Genomic DNA, 20,697 nt, shown 5'->3' on the forward strand with positions numbered 1-20,697 from the left:
GTGTACCAGGACCGCTATTGCTTGGATACAGCATATTTTTTGTAACCCGCCACGTGAGATTGGTCAATTGCGATAAAACATTGGTTCATTTTGATCATATTGGTGTATTTAAATGAAAACCTTTGTGGAAGATGCGCTGCGCACCACGACGTTCCGGCTCTTCCCGCAGTGTTCCTCGCGGTGCCGTAAGCTCAAACCTCGTTAGCGTTGGACCTCTAGGAGGAAAACAGGACTGGATTCTTATGGTCTGACGTACCATGTAAAGATTGGATGGCAAAAAAGTTAAATCGAATCCTGTTTGTGGCGAAATATTCCCGAAGTAACATCAAATCATGAAGGCTTTCCATGAAAAATTAGAGTTTCCTCCGAACGTTGTGTGATCGACCCTAAAGAGGCCATGGTCTTCAAATGAAGGCTATATACTTCCTTTCCATCTCGGCCTACTTTCGGTGTTTGACCCAAACCAGTCCTACCTGACCTTTGTGTGCGGGATCACAACGGAATTGGAGGCACTGGATTGTCGATTGGCAGGTTATCTGAGCTCTGACGGCGAGTCTGCTGTCTAACCTTCTTATCGGTAGGAATATCAGTTCACTTCATTCTTGTAGCCGGAAGAAAACTTAACAGAACGTCACAGAACGTCGAGAATAAGCTAACCCATATGATCGAAATTTCGGCAATCAGCTGAATTTTACCGGAAAGAATACAGCTTGGAAAGACAGGATAACCAATAAACTTGTCGGCATAAACCATCAAACGAATGGGACAAACAATACGGAGTAAGGCTATGAATATCCGTCTTACATCTGGGTAAAAGTTATTGGGGATTACCCAGTTGAGTAGCGATAGGTAGAACGCGTCACTCATAGCTAAATTGCAATAACTGAAGAGCTGTTTTTATGGGAGTAATTTCGGCACAGGAAGATCATATTCTAGTCCACGTACCATCCGGGAGTAAGGTGAACGACAACACGCTTTGTGAAAGACGGCATATAATGAAAAAACAGCGTTTCACACTGCCGAGTCACCGTTACAAAATACATCGCTTTCCCCCTTCTTTTCGTCCGTTTTCCAAGCGGTTTGAACTTCACATATACGATAGAGGGGTCGCAACAACTGCGTCTGGTAAAATTTGTTCGACCTGGCCGGATCACGTGGCTCCCAGAGATCCAGTATTCGCGCCACAGCCTCTACGGTGCATACTGCGTGGGAAAATGGTTGACGCCGCACAATGAACTCGCTGGGTATAACGTCACCTGTGGTGGGATTTGGCGGCAAGCAAACCTGGAATGGAATGGAAATAAATGCGGTTATACCCACTGATTACACGCGCATAAACTGCTCAACATCACGTTTGCAGACATCAAGTTTACAATAGAACTGGAGAGGAACAACCGACTACCATTCTTGGACGCTTTAGTGAATAGAAAAGTGGATAGGACTCTGGAGACCTGCGTATGTCGTAAAGCGTTATATCTGCTGAATCACCGACCTGTGGTATCTGCTGCTAATCCGCTCCAGTGCCTAGTGTCGGAGAGAAAAGACTCACAGAAGGGAACACAACAGCTGTATTCCGAACAAGCGAGTGCGAGTGCGAGAGCAACAGTTACAACGGATCCACGCTATTTAAAGGGGACTTTCTGACATTGATCCAGGCTGTCTGATCTGCGTTAGTGAACATCCATCAACATCGATCGTGCCTCTATGAAAAGCCTGAACGCAGATCATATTCGGTCGTGCTTCTGTGGCGTGCAGGAACACTGATCAGCTTTTGCTGAATTGATTGAATGATTGACTGGCCTCGATGCTTGTCGGGTTTCCTGTTGAGTTTTTGGTGGGGCAGTAGGTTCGGGCGTTCTGAGGTTACTTTCAGGAATCTGACCTTCCTGATATAAAGAGACACGCACGAATCAAATACTGAGCTAGAACAACAATCATCCACTGGAAAAAACGTGTTCAAAAGGGTGGGGATACTGCGGCACCAGAGAACTAGGAAGGAAGCAAGGATATCACCAATTCGGAGTATTCCAGAACAATGGAATTTCATCAACAGGAGTTTGGGGGAAATGATATCTCAACAACAGCAACAGTAAGGACAAGCGACCAGGCGGATAATTCTACCTTACAGAAAGAACATATCTGAACTTACAGCCAGACAGTTGGCTCAAAAAAGGATTCTTGTAGCCCACAGACCGAAAGAAAATCAAGACAAAAGCAAGAGCAACAATGCGATATACCAAATCAACTGCAACAAGTGCTACGTTGGACAGACTGGGAGGAAATCATACCGCAGTCCTTAGGAGTTATCACACTCTACACTTAATATCCATACATGAAGACCTGAAAAAGCTTTAAATCTTGGTATGTGGAGACAAGACACAAGAGGATTTCTGTAAGCATGGTGCCCGACGACGGATTTGATCAACACACACACCGAACTAGATACAATTTACGCACTACTACGTGCGAAGGATCAATATATCAACCGGAATATTCAAAGAACAACATATCGGCTTAAAAAACAAGAAAGAAGAAATCCCTTGGAGTCAGATCAGAGAAGTCACGAAATGGATCCTAGAAAAGTCAAGGAGAGATGCCACTCCATGACAGACCCGAGCACGAGACCAGGGGAGACCAAGCTCAGAAGTCATGTGGTCATCAACCAATCAGGGCACAGCACGAAAGAACAAACAATCAAACCGCTGGACCCCCAAACAGCTAATCGTGATCGCAGGTCAGCCCCGGCTAGCAACACGTATATTAACACGTGCGTAACACTATTCAACGCACAACCAACGACCCATCGCTACGCTCTACCACGCTTCCTAAAATCCTACTGAAATTAATTCGATTGGTAAAGGCTTTGAAATCAAATTGCGCAGCTCGCCGAACAAAACAACCATCACCTACGCTACCTGAGCTGCCACCAATCTCCTCAATAGCAAACGTTGTTGTTGTTGTCTTCAGTAAAAGGCCTGTTGTCTTTGAGACAGAAAAGACATGCTTTTGACATTCCTTCTCTCCAAAAAATAGTGTATTTGACAACGGTACTCAGTTCCTATCCCACCAACGTGGTGATTTTGTCTGAAGGCTCGGAATCATAATTAACTTTCCCATCCAATTCACACAGTCGTTCGGGTAGTAAGCTTGGAATGCATCATATTGGATCCGTTATACTGGCACCTTCAGTTGCCGACTGTGGTTTAAAAAACAGACGCTACTCAAACGGGGGTGAGCTACGTAAAGGAAGGACATTTTCTACCGTTGCTGTGTCGGTCGCACTGAAATGCGCCTCTCCACATGCCGTCAACAGAAAAGAATATCGAATGTTGAATTCGTTGTCAACTTTGCTGTAATGTTGACGTGTACCCTGGACAGCCCGATACCGATTTCACACCTTTTGGGGCTAGGCCCGTTCTCCGAATAGTCATCAATCTTACTTACTACTCGACATCATCCGTACTATGCGTGGAAGTTGACTGAGTCACCTTCAGATGAGCGCATGCGAGTGATTTTTCGTCTTCCTGTGGCATTCATCCCACAGAAACAACACTACCGATGACTGCTCCTGTCTGAGGTGACACACAATCTCCCAGTGGCATGCACATATTCAACCGGCATTTGGTAAACCGGTCCTTCTCGTTTGTGGACGTGCTAACTCATTTATGTCGGTCGTATCCATTCGTAGTGGAAATGCTGGTTCAGGTTATTTGCGGTTCGTACCCACCTGGTTGGAGTAAAAGAAAATGTAGCAAAAAACCGAACTTGGGTAACAGCGTTATCGAAATCTTCACATTCTGTCAGGTGCTAGAACAACACCATACGAATAAACGACTCAGTTCTAGTATTTCTGGATTTCCTGGGCGCATTCGAATTGCTTGACAAATGTATTCTCTCCCGCCAATCACGTGCGATACATGCTTATTGGCCGTAGCAGCACTCAACAGCGATGGGTAAGGCGGTTTCGGTGCGGGATTCCGCTGCTGGAACTTGTGCGGCGTTTTTAGTATCTTGGAAACTAGTGTGATTTCCGACTGTAGTGTGACAGAAGAGGTCAATGCACGAGTCTGTAAGTCTCAGGTCGCGCTTGATACCTTGAGACACCTACGGCGTCCAACCGGCATATCCCTCAATCTCAAGGGATGTGTGTACGAGGGTACAGTGCGGGCTGTTTTGTTGTATGACTGTGAGACTTGACCTGTTCAATCTGCGGAACTGAGACGCCTCCCGGTGCTGGACAACTGCTGTGGATTGGTGTCGGCGAATAATAATCGTCCACCTGTAGCACCCTTTCGGTGCGCAGCTGCCACGCCACCAGAAGGAAGCACCAGGGTTGGGATACTGCCAGATTGCCAAAGCCTAGACAAGAGAAGTCAAGAGACAGTGGTCAGGTTCGACCCACGGACCTTCCGGTCAGTGAATTCGCGCTTTAACAACCGAGCCATCTCGGCGAATCTGTACCGGGACTATTAGAAAGCGAGTTTTCGGATGTGCAACAGAGAATTGCATTCAATAATGTGTCCAGCACCAGAAGCTGCGTTGATTAGACCATGTATAAACCATCGTGTGCCAAAGAATATGTCATTTTTCGTGCCTAGTTCGGAGTTGCTGAAGCCTAGAGGTGGCCAATCACTGACTTGGTAAAGAGCTCTTAGCGATATTTCGAAAAGTCTGGGTATTTTCAATTCTACTGGGCTTCCTGGACGGAGGCCGCGAGATCCCCACTGTGCCTGGTTGGAGACGCTGTACGATAGGGCTACCAATGGATGTCAATGGGGTTCCTGTTGCCAATTTCTGTCCAGCTTGCCTGAATGAGTGTCTGGAGGTGTAGGCACTTTGGAATGATTGTGGTAAGTTAGCACTAACTGTCTCCCTCATCCACTTTTATTCTTTCCTTCGCAATACGGCTTTCAAATAAATCATGGTTGTACGACAGCGAAGCCTCAGTGTTGAACACTCACATCATGCTCTCACACAGTTCAAACCGTGTTCAAAGTAATCGCAGATTCGCGTTAGTTGCTTTGTAACAAGTACCGGATTTACCCAGTCCCCGTTTTATACCGAAAGTGGGGCAACGCCACCTAAGGATAGCCCTCTAGCTCGTAGAGTTGTCGAATTACTCAGAATGGGAGTGGAATTTGCTGACTTTAAGGACCCAGGATGTTGTTGCTCCCGACTTATGACTCGTGATCACCGTTCACCTGCATTATTCGGAAGAACACATATTGGTAAGGTGAACAACTAGGTGATACATATTTCAGTTGCGCCCCATCAACTCCGCGTGGGCTCCTCCAAGCGAGAAGGAAAGATCAAGAGATGTCGGATAGACACTATTCTTCCCGTGGTCGAACGATACACCTGGTTTGGTTCCACCCAATCGGGAAGAAGCCTTTTACGGTATCCTGTTATGAGGGCGTGCAGAAATTTAGGCAGCGTTATTTTAGGATGGTTGGAATTATTTGCATCCGATCGCAAAATTAGGGTCCGTATACGAATTTTTCGGGGCATTCAACTCCCAGGAGGTCGAAAAAAAAACGAGCGCGAACTTTCCGAACTCATAGCGGCAACGATTGGAGCTGTGATGTTAACTGAAACCGCGTGGTGCGGTGTGTACAGGTGAGCACAAACTAAAGGTCTGGATACATCCCTATAGAGTAAACAAAATGTCCAAGTATCTCTCCAGCTACGGAATCAAAAGTCAGCTGACAGAGTCAATCGTTGGATAAAATGGAAGTTTAGATCGCCCAAAGGTTTGCCATACTTATTTGCCAAGTGAGCCCGAAAGAATTAGGTTGCTCTGGGAGCAGAACGGTCGGGTCTAGACAATTCAGGTTGTCTAAGTCACTTCTTTTGTAGAATCTTCCCGCCTGCATAATGTTTTCTGTAAAACAAAACTCATAAGTGAAATGATGGACGATCCGCTTTTACGAGGACTTCCTTTTCAAGGCGTTTTCTGTAGGAAACTAGTCATTTCTAGGTAAGTGACAGCTCGGGAAAAAGAGTTTAAATGTACCACAATACAGGTTGATGCGATCTGTCCACGGCTTTGGAATACGATTAATCAAATTCATCTATAAATAAACACCGCCAACAGCACTTTGTAAATACTGCGCAAAAAAAGCAGTTCCAGATCGTATGAAGCGTATTTAGTGTAGCAAAGGTTACACTCACCCGCTTGAGTGCGAACAAAAGGGGTGAACCGGTAAGCATATGTCGCGCCTGTGTCCATGTTCCGTCCAGCACCACCAACCAACGAGAACCTGGCACATCGTCCGCCTGGGGGCAACACTGATCGGCGGGGATCGCGCCGCGATATGGGAACAAGACGAATGTGTTGTCGCTGGTGAGGATGGGCATCAATTCGGGGCAGCTGGTGGGCAAATCAATGATAGAGAAGGGGGAGACATTGCTTGAAAAGCGGCTTTTACTGGAGTTTGGTTCATACACAGTTCTTAAGGATGCTCGTGGAACCTCTAGTCACAAACCTCTGTGAATTTCCTGTTTGACTTGGTGATGGAATTGTCACATAGGCTGGAAACTTATCTCGCAAAACCGAAAATGTGCGCGCAGTTTTTTCTCGGTACTCCGTAATTGACTCGGACTTCTCACACCGAAGCTTTTGTGAGAATTGCACGTACCGTAGATGTTGTGTTTGGACTGCTAAGCGATGAACACAGCCTGATACTGATCAGTCCACCAAGGCTACTACGAACGCCTTCTAAACTGATTGGATCAGGGAAATTAGTTGGCCCAATATCTCACTCAGACGAATAGCAGCTTACCCTAAGAAATACAATGTCACAACGTGGAAACCGCGGTAGACGAAATCGAACCACTCTTAGAAGGGGAAGCTAGACGCACAGGAGAGCACGATTTTAGAACGAGGGACAAAAAGGACTGTCTCTGAGTCAATGGTTCAAAAAAAAACCTGACCTCAGCCTCATGCAACAACCGTTTGTGTTAACCATGTCACGAGAGGTCGAAAAACCCTGTACATATTCCATCCCAGATGGGGACCACGGACGAGTCGACAGGACGACTGGGATCGGCAACCTTCCAGTTGGTGCCTGAGCGTTCAGCCACGACTGGTCTGTCACTAGAGCAATCCCCATTTAGCTGGTGGCACGTGATTGGTTCTGGAATGATAACCTCCCAGATGATAGGCCAAGCGACTTGTGGGAGTGTTCCCATTCAAACTAGACGGCTTAAATGGGGGTAATCTTGGCATTTCAACGGTGGTTTCTTCAAACAGGTGGAGTCTGTAGGCGCTAAAAACCGAATGGCATTGCACATCTGCAACATTCGTTCATCTTAGACATATCAAAGATGAAAATGTAAAGAGTATACGATCCATCGACAACACTGGCACATCACCAGAGTCACGGTAATATTACGATAGAGCAGGCCAGTATAATTCGAAAATGGACCGGAGAACGCCATGGCCATCGCATACAGAAAAGTTGTTTATTCATCACTCAACTTGGTGCTAACGAGAAACTCAGTTGAACCTATCGTTCTTAGTGACTCTCAGCCTTATCAGTGTAGGTGTATAAATAAAAAGTATTTCGATATCTAAAATACCGTTCCCACGGAAACATTAGGTTATCTTTGTGCAACGCATGAACGACAAATTCGCTTGACATTCGGATGAAACTAATTTGGAAGTGATAGTAGAACCCAACTACGTAAATTTAGTGTTCAAGTAGGAGAGAGGATTGACAAAACGTTGGGGACCACTGTCAACAGATAACCCCCCAAGAAGGGTGAAAGGGACAAATGGTTATCGAATAGTGTTGGAAATGTTGATCACCACTAAATTTTACAGGATACAACAGTGATGATTTCTTTCTCCTAAACGCAAATCAAACATAGGGGAGTGGGTTGCGCACGCTGCGCAAACTCCTCGGTGAATTTCCAGCACACCGAACGGAATTCACTCACCAAATAGACGATTGCCTCATTCTGGAGGCAGTCCTTTTTGTCAAGTTTTAGAAACTTTAATTCAGGATAAAACTGCTGTGTTTCTCGTACGGCAGTGAAACATCAGTGCCAACACTGACTGACTGCTGTCTTTGATGATGATGATGATGATGATGATGATGATTGGATTGTTTAGCGGTTGGTTTACGTAGACGTGTTTCTCAACTCTTAGGCTGGTCCTTCGATTGTTGTTCAGCTCACTATGATATAACAAACCGCATGGTGACTTAATAGGGCCTATTATGGGACAAATGAAGATTACTGCAGCTGCATGTACACAAGAGTCACGGAGTTATCCGTAAGGTCAGAATCCTCACGATGGGGATAAAGGCTCCGGAGCGAAAGGGACCAAAAAAGCCATGCCTCTTCCTGGTCCGGCCCGGTCAGCCATATATCTATCCGATCGACATGGAGACTTTATCCCACAATTGAAGCCAAAAACTGCACAGATGTTTCAGTCTTATTGGAAACCATCTGTAATGAACCTCCCATGACTCGTCAGTGTGACTTAACATGATGCTCGATTGCTGCGGGCTGTTGGTTACCGGAAGAAAACACAGTATTTCTTGCCTGAACAGTCCCACACCCCATTGAGCAAACATGTCGGGAATTCGTTAAAACGTTTGCACTGAGAAAGGGCTCGTTCTTTGGGAGGGGGAGAATCTAGTCAAACATTACAAGTCTCACTAGTACAACTTAAAAGACGTCTACATGTATTATATTTCCACATATGGCTGATGTTAGACAGGAAATTCCTGACTGGATCAATCGACTGTATGGCTAGCCAAAACCACGATCCTCAAACTGAACTTTCGTTTCCCCGTACGACAAAGGCAGACTATGCTGGCCTTTGCCTTACGGATCGCATGCGTGAAGTCATCACACCTCGGACCATCGATTATCGGTATGCCGTCCCTAATCAAAAAAAGGTATTTTCTTGCTCGGTCACAAGTTAACCGAGCCAAGACATAGGAATGCTCGAACCGACGACCACACCGTCGATGTTGGCCTTATAATCGACCGTTTACTGCTTTAGCATCCAGCATCATCACATCACCACCACTGCCATCCTCCTCGTCTTCAGCATTACCATTGTCATCGCCCACAGCTGCAAACCGTATTATGGATCGGATCAAGCCGCCCTATTTTTTGCTCACGATGATGTTGAACTGGTGAACGCAAACGGTAATGGTTGGTAATGGATTGTAGTGATCGTAAAGCAGCTTTAAAAGCTGTACAATGAAGGCTCGGGAAATGGTGGCTAAGCCCTGAAAGAAGTGAATCGGTTTTGTGAACACCATTAGGTGCTTGAGTAGGCCATGTCCTTCAGTGTCACCTGCCACCGCTCCGGAGTTCCCATCCAAAAAGCAGCTGACAACGCAAGTGGTTTTGTTGACTGTGTCCTTCACACTTCACTGCCAAGTCAAAACCTGATCTCTCCTAGCATGCCTTCGCCCAAAAAAAACCAAGCTACTGTTCATCAGCTCTTCTATCAGAAACCACAAAAAAGCCCATCAGCTGTGTTAGCACTGGCTCGAAAGCGGAAACGCTCGGACGTCATAATTAACTACTTTGATAAACATCCCGACTATTTTCGCCATGTGTTTAGATTAGCCAAATGACCATTCGCCATAAGGTCCCATTTACCTGTTAGTTTGGAAGAGATAACAAACTCCCAGTTCTGGACGTTTTCATCATCGATAGTGTGGACGGTACTTTCTCACTTTGTGCATTAGAAACGTAGTTGGGGTGGACATTTGAAACTTGGGACCTTCTGTCTAATACAGCACAACCATGCGTTGATTCACACACTATTCCGTAGAGTTAGACATTGTTGCAAACCGGACATATTCGCTTAGGCACTGAGGCCAAAACACCGACCGCTACATCTAAGAACCTCCTGTTTCGAGAGATAGACGGAAAGCTCAAATTATGGTACCAAATGAGTGCTTGTGCTTTAAGACTAATTAAAATGACACAGAATTTACCACCTCACCAGTCCGTTATTGCAACACATGCGTGAGAAGATATGTAGACAGGCTATGTCACCACCGCTTACAAGTGTAGTCACGTGAGTTTGATCTGTGAATCATTGCAGTTATCAATTCACCCAAAGATGTGATGGGCAGGGCGCATGGAAGCCGAGCAAAAGACCGAGCGCCCAAGAAATTCCATATGCTATACGCCCAAATCTGATCGAATCTAACTTATTGATCGTCAGACATTTAATTGACATCGAACAGAGTCGAATTCCACTGATCGATAAAAGGCTTAGAGCAAACATGTTCAATACTGAGCGATCGGTTAGGTCTGTATTGTGGGCCTGGAAAGGCCTAAGGGTAACTCAGGTTGCGTCGGTTTTATCGATTTCTTATGGTACCCTTGATTCACACAGATTATGTGAAACGCGGTGTAATTTATCTCCTATCTATCATTTTACATGTTATACCGCGACATCGTTGGTCTTACTCCTGTTCAAACTGACCCGTGGGTCACAAATTGATGTCGCACGGCTTATACCATTTCACAAGAGTTGACTTAAGACTTAGGACCTGTTGCTCACGTGTCACTTATAGACCTCGTAGAACTGACATTTTCCAAAAATAGCCGGTAAACAAATCCCCGGGAGCTCACTCACCTCAGTGACTTGAGAAATCTATTCTAACTGGAGGCGGAGCCTTTCTTGGAGGAAAGGGATCTTGTGGTATAAATTATGCAAGGATTGTTGGACTAAGTGCGGATGCTGGGATCCATTTATTACCACAAGATCAACAAATAAATAAATTTGCTCTTCGCAGAGTGACAAAAACAGAATTTATCTGTCGATGTGTATTCCCAACCTTCTGTATTTAGTTGAAGGACAAATCCAGAAGGAAACTTGGTTGTATTTCGCACAGACATTTGGACTTTGCGGAATGTGTTTCAATGAAGTAAGAAACCACATTCGGCAATGCACCCCAAGAAGAGAAACCAGAAAGGTTGGTTTGTGCCTTTTCGGAAAGGAGGACCCCAATTTAAATGAAACCTTGGGAGAATATCCAAAAGTTGCAGAAACGCACAGCAGAGAAGCAACGTAATTGGTTTCTCTCGACTGCGGTAATGTCATCCTAATGGTCAAGTTGAACCTACAAAAGCCCTCAAGGCGTCATTAGAAATTCTGATCGACAGCAAACTTTGTGAGACACCTGATCAGTCCATCGGCCTATTTTTCGCTTGTTTCGAACTTGTTTTCTAGGGAAACCTCAAACTCTCCTTATCAGGGGCTATGACTCTAAAACAACGATTACCTGTAAAATATTGCACGCTCCCTATAAAAGTTGTCCAAAAAAGAGTACCTGAATTTTCTCCTGGTTTGGGTTATACCAGGGTGATCTTCCCAATAACCGCCTGGGTTAACCAGTCTGAAACATCAAGGATTACCGTTTCGACGAATTGGGTTCTAATCGCCGCATGGGCACCCCCAAATTGGCTGCCGGGACCCATCTTGATATGTTATGTGCAAGCCGTTGGATACTGGCCCGTCAGCGAGATCAATACTACCCAATTTCAGCGACAAGATAGGAAAAATGATGTCGATCTAAATGAGCCAACCCATGAGAAGTGCACAACTTCCTGGACGAGGATGTGGCATCCATGTGGCCTTTCTCCAAGCATTTGCAGTCATGGATTCATCTTGTGAAAGTAGTACAACTCGCTCGGAATTTGTCTCATCTTTGAGATCGATATCTTAGGTTGTCTCTTTAAAGTGAACTTCATGGGGTATGATATCACTATTTCTGAGGTTTGCTTGTTTCTATTTAATTTCATCTTGAACCGAACAATTGCGTATGTCGAAAGCATTACACGCTACTGATAGAAACCAATGCAATCTTGCTTGACAATTTCAGACCATTAGATTTACCTCGGAAAATAGTTGCCACTCGATTGCTCGATTGTGCAATTAATTTAGGCAGTTCCAAGGTGGTACCTCCAATATAAGTAGGAAGAGGAAGTCCAACCGAATGTTGTCCAGTCGTAAAAAGTTGTTGACCCTTGTTGAGCTATTTTAACCGAACTGTGAAGCTTTTAGAGACTTTGGTGTACAAACCATGACTCAGTTCGTTTGGAATTGTTACACGACTTTTGGAATAGATGTTCCCACTGTCTTTTTATTCATGAACATATGTTGTTTGTAATGGTCTTTGAGCTTGTTCGTTGGACTGAGCTGAGAACTTTGGTTAGAACCGTTCCACACCAGTCCGGACTTTGGTTAGAACCACTACCAGTCCGGATTGTTGTGTATGGAAGTGTGTTGATGCTGTGTGTACATGTGTCCACATTGCAGCCACCCATCCAGGCCGACGCCGGCTTACCGATGATGAGGGGGTAGTCCTATTAGCTCGTTAATCAACCTTCTCCTTGATTGGTTGGTGTCTGGGTAACCTTGACCCTTACGTAATCGTCCAACACATCTGATAAAGCTGTGTCAACACTGATTGCTCTATATCATACCTTGGAGCACGTAGCTGTGATCAATGTACTACTACAACTGGTTTCTACGAAGATGTTCACGCTTGTTAGCTGTGTAATTGAAGTTTTACTTTTACTGGTAAAAAATCTGTCAATAGGAACCAAGGCGGACTTTCTATCTTTAGGATATTTGAAACCACCTCCGAATCAAGGTGACCAGCTGAAAATGCCTCAGCACGACTGACGTGTAAATGCGGAATTTCATTCAACTACGTCTAGAGACAATCGACCAAGCGTGGAACCCCAAATGATAATCACGCAGAGTGCATTCTGTGTGCAGTTTGCGAATTAAGTCCAACAGTCAACGATGCGTTGGCAGGCCTCTCACCACCTTGTGGCATAACGATCTCAAGGTTCTCACTATTCGTATTGCAGCAACCTTTAGAAGTCGGGAATACCAGTGAACACCACAGGCAAGAAGGTCTCCTAAACTACGAATGGCGCTGAAGGTCATTCTTCTGTTAGTAGAGTGGAAATTAGTACAAGTGTTCTCATTGAAAAGATCACATTTTCAGCCTTTATCCGAGTCTGTGATAACCTGCCATGGTTCAAATGTTACATTTCATATATGAGTTATAAGAGTTCCAATAAGTTGCAGTTTGTTGTGTGTTTTTTCAACGAAATTCCTTCACACTCGGCATGAGTTCGCAGTACCTTCTGAAGATATCAAATCTCATTTGTTCTACTCCAAACACACGAATTGAGCAGCATACAAGCGAAAATTCTTACGTGCACGTGATGACACCGTAAAAACGCATCAACAACGTTGATACACACACGTCTAAAAATCCAATGAGCTGCAGATAAATTATGATACAGACGATTACACAAACCAGAAAGGTTATAAAAGTGAATGCTCCTCGAGATATATCGAGATATAATGTCGAGATATATCATGAAAATGAGTTGCGCATGACCAGAGGTTAACAAATATCAAAAACAGCCAATGAGAGAGATGGTGCGAATCACAAGAGAACGTAAACGAACCAGAAGAGTGGATTGTCAGTCCGCGACAATTTGGTGACAACCTATCGATTAGTTCTCATGTGCTCCACAAACCATACAAGTGACTATTCAAAACAAAGTATAAGTGCACACTACACTTGCGACTCGCGAGTGGGGATAAAATGAGCAAGCAATCACGTGACTCTTACTTATACACTCGATACAAAATATCAGTGAAATTCAGTGACGAATCGACGTATTCCAGCTAGTCAGTTGATAAGGGTTCGACAGGTGATTTTCAACTCGACTGAATCGATAACGATCAGACTGATGAAGCCGCCTTTTGATACTAAGAATCGTCGACAGGAATCTACTGGCTATCACGTGAGTAGTTAACTAGTCATTCAAATACTTGGAGACCATTTCTGTTTACACATTTGTTGGGCTTCAGTTTGTCGTCCTACGAGACTCAAGAAACATTGCTGAGAGAATTCGATATCTGAAACACCAAAGTAAGCCTTACACAGGCTGAATGGGGGTGTGCGTACCAAGGGACAATTTTTCCTATGTTCCGTGGAAAAACATAGACTAGCAATACAGATCTGTATGCGAAGTTGTTTGGGTAAGTTATCGCTTCAGCTCGTGGACAGGAATAGACCAGACGTGGTCGTGGTATGACGCTTTGTGCGCCTCAGTTGTTACGGCTTAGAGTAACCAGGTTGTCTTTATAAGCCGGTCTTGCCGAATGAGCCAGGACAGATTCAGTTATAACAGATCCGGAGAAAACCTCGAAGCCTCCAGAGAAACTCAAGACGGAAAAACTCACAACGTGAATACGAACGAAAAAGCCAATGTTAGGAAAGCAAAAATTACCGTTGTTCGTTGAATTTACGCCCTCGGACCAGGCGTACACGTTGTTCTGATAAAGCCAGTTCCAAAATGCGTGCAGTTCGAACCTTGCGACGCTCCTGAAATACGAACGAAGAAACGAATGGATTGAGATCCTCGGTTGAACAAAGTTACGAGAAAGATTTTCAACCCGAGTGGAAATAGCCAAACCAGACGAAGTTGGTCAACCTCTCTGATGCAGACAACCATTCGCTCAGTTCAGCTGGTTGACGGAACCGATGTAGATCAGAGTCGTCTTCCACACTAAACATTCTTTAAAACTATCCCGATATCTTTTTATTACCATCATCAGAAACAGCATTAACATCACCAGACAACGGGGTCGTTGTCATTGTAACCGTCACCATTATCATAGTCGTCATCATGAGGACCATACAAGCCACACGTTGGTAGTAAACACTAGGGGGTGATTACCGCGTTTGTACGCATTTCCATTCAGTTTCACGAGGTAAACTAAACACCTCACTGCCAGCCACCATTCGAACCTCTGGATATAATTCAGTTTATGCTAGAACATAGTTTTTCGTGGCTAACACGGTGCATATTTGAAGATGATTTTGGTTCATTTTGCTCCAAGGAAAAAAACGCCAACAATTTTGTCTTTTTACAAAACATCTGGAAATGAATATGTTTATTCTAATCCAAGCCTGAATAGAAGTGACCTTCGGTGTTTTCAACGAAATACGACCCTTTCACTCCATTGATAATGCCCGATTGCTCATCAAAGACTCGGACTTGCGCAAGCTCAATGGTTAAGGCGCAAATTAACTGACCGGAGAGTCCGTGGTTCGAACCAGGCCTCATCATCTCGGCCACCTTTGTCTAGGCTTGGACAACTTAACAGTGTCTCGGTCTTCGTGCTTTGTTCGGGTGACACGGAAGCTATGCTCCGAAAGCGTAGTACAGCTAAACTTTATCTTACCACACCTCCTCATATTTCCGCAAGAGCTAGGAAAAGCAAACCAGTCATGAAGATACAAACAGATAATAAACACGCAGACATTTTTGATACTTCTGGTTGTCCATCCCTCGCGTACATCAGTGTAAACACTTAGTGATGTGGTAGTACACATTTAGCCGAGTAGATGCCAGACAAACAGAGATGCGGCTATATAAGGTGAACCAGCATAAAAAAAAGCCATTTACCCTTTAGGAACTATCCTATATCTGGTACTTTCAGGAGCATCAGCAAATCGTTTCATAATGATTTGTGTAATAAATGAAAATTTTGCAGTTCCGGCATACTACTGACATCTCTCTGGCCTGGTCTGTTTTGCGAATTCCAGCTGCTCGCAACTGGAAGAAAGAGATCACTCCTGGCAACTGGAGTGAGCCCATTTTCAAAAAAGGTACTGGTCTGAGTCTCGCGTTTTAAGATGGAATTTGAGAACTTTGGCCAATGGGCACCAAAAGAGATCTCAATCTGGTACAGGCTGCACTGGCCACATCTTCACATTCCGTAAGGGGTTGGCGCAACACCATGTGTACAAATGATCTCGACTTCAAATGTGCGTTGGATTCTGTTGATCGATCACAACATCCAACCAAGTCCGCTCAACAAAAGGATGTCACAGAAGTTCATGAACATAATCCAGTTCACATAGTTCCGGACGTGCGAGTATATGAGGAGCTCTTTGAAAACCTACTTACGAAAATGGGTCCTCCATTTTGTTCACATCTCCAGACGAATGCCGGAGAATTTTCAAAACCCCGATGTGTAAGTTGGTGTTGGTGATAACCTGAAGTACGCAGGAGACACCGTTCTAATCTTTGAGGATGAATTTGAAGCATCAGCGCTTTAAATAAACTGAATACCATAACACAACTCCGGCACGTGACTTGCACTTACAGAGTGCAAATTCATGCTTCGGAAGGCGAGACCTCAGAACATCCCAATGCAATTCAAGGACTGGAGGTGGAGACAAACAGCTCAAGTAAAGTGAATGAAACCAGTACTGCAGTGGACGCTTCGGAAGGCGAGACCTCAGAACATCCCCAATGCAATTCAAGGACTGGGGATGGAGACAAACAGCTCAAGTACAGTGAATGGAACCAGTACTGCAGTGGATAAACCAGAACACAAGGTGGCTGTAACAGGGCGTTCTTTGGTTTCCGTAGGTGAATATCAGAAAGGCCACCATTCCAATACGGAACATGTGACTATGCTTACGCAACTATTAAGCCAACAGACATGCACATGAAGGAAGTTCCGAAATCATGGCAATCTACGGCGGCTTCAGGCAACCAACATGTTAAAGAAGACCCTATCTATGCATTACGAGCGTGAGATCAAGAATTCAATCGAATAACCTCCAACCATCAAACAAACCGGTCACATGACAGGGTTGACCGGTCTGAAATAGTCCGGCAAAGGCCGAAGAGTAAAAAATCAGAGGTCAAATTCAAAAGCCACGTTGACCAATAAGAACACGAGTAAAAAATCCAATCACGCAGATTACTCACCGATGCAACCGAAGGTCACTCCCTTCGCACATCACTCACTACTCGACGTACAACCGACGACGGACAGTTACGCTCTGCTTCAGAACAATACCCTAATAATGTTACCTCGAATGGTGATGAAACTTTTATGACACCTCAGAAAACAGCTCCACCATAACTGAACAATCTGACTTACCAACATTCTCCTCTATTCCTTTATCGAGCATCCAGAGCAAGTAAAAAAACACGTAAAAGTTTCATATTTGAAACGGTGCCACGAGTCTATTCCTTTATCGAGCATCCAGAGCAAGTAAAAAAAACACGTAAAAGTTTCATATTTGAAACGTGTGCCACGAGAATATTTTGGAAATTTGAATGCCTTCTTGGCGCTGCATTGGCAACGGGTCTGAACGACCAACCAAAGCACGTCCGGCTGTTGAACCCGACGGCAGTTCAGTCTTTTGAACAACCGCACACAAGTTGCACCCATTAGGCATTACATTTGGACGTAGGGTTTCACCTGACAATGATAGAATTCCCCAGTCAAACAACCATGGTCCTTAATTCAAGTAATCCAGTAATCCTGTAGGTTTTGTGGCGCGATGTACAAACTTGCGTAGATGTGGTTCATTGCGGTACATTACGCAGGTGATTTCACTTTCTCAAACAACCATAAACTCGAGACCATCTTCAGTTAAACAGCGCCATTCTGGGATGCGGCAGGGTCGGTTTTCGGATCAGATAGGTAGCAGGAACAGTCTCGTATAAAACAGTAGACCGTTGGAAGATGCAGGACTACTGCTTCGATCGGAATCGCAAAAATTAGGAATGTACATTTTGACAGCTATGGTGCTCACTCTCATTTGACTTAACGCAGACGTTGTATTGTTGAGCCAATAAACATGGCTCACCATGCGAAGTACTCTGGGAGACAAGGGTCCATCGAAGCGAAAAAGTGGTAGAGATAACAGTGACTAATTTTCACTGACATCCTTAGAGACTTCATGAAACTTCTGAAGTTGCACTCGGGCGGCAATAACGATTGGGTTCCAAACGATACACAATACATCACGGGAAAAGTATGTCCGAATTGGGATCATTTTCGCTGCCTCCTGATTATCAAATCGATAATCCCCGAAACTCTGTGTTCAGCAGGCATACCGCTGTAAGGATGAAAGGCGAACCCATAAGGTTGGAACTAAATTTTTCTACGTCCAAGCCATCGCGAAATATCCTGTTTCTGTTGCGATGTATCTAACGATTCATTTTTCAGGCCTAATGAGACACAGTGACGTTTCCCGCCAATCGGAAAATGACGGCCCATATTTACTCAGCTTCTGTCTACATGACGGGTTCCAATTGACAAGAAAATCAATCAGTGATTTCGCGCATATACCAAGATAACACCAAACGTACCAACCAATGTGGTGACAAAACACGGGCAAAAAACCCTATCAGCAGCCCAAACGTTGAAGTTGAACGGCCTTTGACTGCTTCCATTCACCGTCATTCAGATGGCATGTGAAAGATGTACACGCGAGAACGGAAGGGATAACGGAAGTTGGGAGTGAACATTCAGTACTGAATCTAAACCCGGACGGGTATACAGCTGACAAACGCGAGACAGACTGCAGTACACGCGAGAACGGAAGGGATAACGGAAGTTGGGAGTGAACATTCAGTACTGAATCTAAACCCGGACGGGTATACAGCTGACAAACGCGAGGGAGAACAGACTGCATGCCAAAGTGCACGTGAGTCATCACCATGGCGGTTAAAGACGGTTGGTGAGTGTTAAGAAGTAAATCTACATAGCATGAAGAATCACGGTACGTGGCTTCAGACCAGAGAGTGTGAGTGAAGTACCGAGACAGAGTCAAATGGTCCAACTCCTATTCATTTGTGTCAAAGGTTAATTGAAAAGCGATTGTACTACTGCTAACTGCGTGCACTCATGAGGTCATTAGCACGTGTCACTATCATCAATTTATTCTATGAAAATGATGCGGGTCGCACGTGATATCCTGTAGCTCGGTGGTTCTCAACGCAAGATGCACCTTTCCCGTGCATCCACAATGTCCAGTTGCTAGCCCTGAGTTCTGCCGACTCGAAACGAAATGTTCCTGTTGATACTTATACTAAAATTTAACAGCACTAATCGCTAAATCATACGTGGATTGAATAAAGCCAGGAAAAACAATAAACCAGGGTTGTCTGCATCCAATTTTCCCCGTTGTTGACAAACTATAGGGAAACCGTAATAATACACTAATGACGAAAAATGTAGCTCGTGCGTTGTATACATTCTCGTAATGAGGTCGAGCGGACACGTTCGAATGTTATCTCACCTGTCCCAGCCACTAGCACACCGGTGTTCGCAGTCAGATGGTGCGTAAACCAGTGTTTGATGACGAGTTGAAATGAGTAAAGCTCATGGGATTAGGGTAGTTGATACGTGCGTTACGCATTTCCAACTACTGTCTAGCAAACAATGTAATTCCAAACAATGTTGACGGAAGAGTCACCCGGGCCAGACTAGCTGATTGGAGGTGTGGCCTTCAATAGCGACATTTGAGTTTGAGATTGTTTAAACGCACTGCACTTCTTCGCACTTTACCGAGTTAGGAAATCTTATCGCTTTCTGAGTTCTTGCGGTGTGCCTCCTACTCCCACTAGCAGTGAGCAGTGCTCTGTTAATTTGATGAATAGAAATCCGTTCTAGGTTATGCAATGAGAAAATTAGTACCACTGACCAGTCAAAAAGATCCCGATGAATATATCCAGATATTTGAGTATTTACTATTGCCTCTGTCACTCTGGATGCACCGATCGGATATGTGGTTCATGCCCATCACATCTAGAACTGGTTCGCGCTCTGACCACTGTGCCATCTTAAATTTACTGATCAGAAGGTTCTTGTTTCAAACCCAACTCTGCCTCTCCTCTCTAGGCTTGGGCAATCTGGCAGTATACCAGCCCTCGTGCTTTTTTCTGGTGGAATGGCAGTTAGGCACCAAAAGGGTGCTACAGCTGAACGAATAAAGGTTTGGTTGTCTACTGAAACCGAGGAGTCTGTCTATAATTTATTCTCTGGAAGTACAAGTGCAGAAAACGTGGTCCTAGCTACTAGGGTTCATTAATCGAGCAAAGCGACTGAACTCAGTTCGCACTCGTCCCTCTGTTCAGAATCATTTATGCGAGATGAACAAACCTCATTTAAAAGACAACGATACATTCGGCTAGTTAGTGGTTGTTAGGGTAGCTGTTAGTATGTTCACCGAGAATGGAAAATGACGCACAAACATTCCGTCACTATTTGGGGAGACATCATCAACTGCGAACGGAAGGAATCTCTTTGAATGGTGACTAAACGTATGCAAAGTCGGATAACAGATCAATAACCATCTGATCAACTACCAATGAATGCATCCGAACTACCAATATTCCAAGACACTATCAACTTTATTGATTAGTTTATTGTTTCATTGGGACTTGAGAGCGAAACAGAAACTTCGAACACTGTCAGTAAGATTAGGTATGCCAAGTGACTGAATATGATAAACGCGACAATTCTACATCTGGGCGTTTTGGCAGTCCGAACCGACATATAAATGTGAACGGTCTGTGGTTGGAAAATTAAAGTCCACTAAACTCCAGTTCAATAGCCCATCACCCTAAATTCCTGTTATTTTTCCCGCTTTTGCGTTGTGAGTATTTATCGGACTGGTCACTAGTATCAGTATTAGTTTAGGGTTTGCAGTCTCTAGGTTGATTTATATTTTATCCAACCTTACTGCCTCAGTCCATTCCATTACGGAGTGTGTTCACTACAGCCATTGCTCAACATGGGCTCAAACTGCCGCATGTAACATAAGCCTCACGGTCTATAGGAACTTGGGCACTGTCATGACT

At 44.5% G+C, this 20,697-nt stretch overlaps 1 protein-coding gene across 1 annotated transcript in view; it reads right to left on the reverse strand.

Annotated features, from left to right (window-relative positions):
* Positions 1 to 997: 997 nt before the first annotated feature.
* The window catches only part of T265_13238 (hypothetical protein), a gene marked incomplete at both ends in the record, with an annotated part of 29,047 nt that continues 9,347 nt past the window's right edge, over positions 998 to 20,697 (reverse strand). Inside the window, 3 exons of the mRNA XM_009167888.1 lie at positions 998 to 1,284; positions 6,172 to 6,370; positions 14,308 to 14,402. Coding sequence (XP_009166152.1) covers positions 1,012 to 1,284; positions 6,172 to 6,370; positions 14,308 to 14,402 — 567 coding nt within the window. The remainder of the gene's footprint in view (positions 1,285 to 6,171; positions 6,371 to 14,307; positions 14,403 to 20,697) is intronic.

The sequence above is a fragment of the Opisthorchis viverrini genome, assembly GCF_000715545.1.
Source record: "Opisthorchis viverrini unplaced genomic scaffold opera_v5_48, whole genome shotgun sequence".
Taxonomy (NCBI): domain Eukaryota; kingdom Metazoa; phylum Platyhelminthes; class Trematoda; order Opisthorchiida; family Opisthorchiidae; genus Opisthorchis; species Opisthorchis viverrini.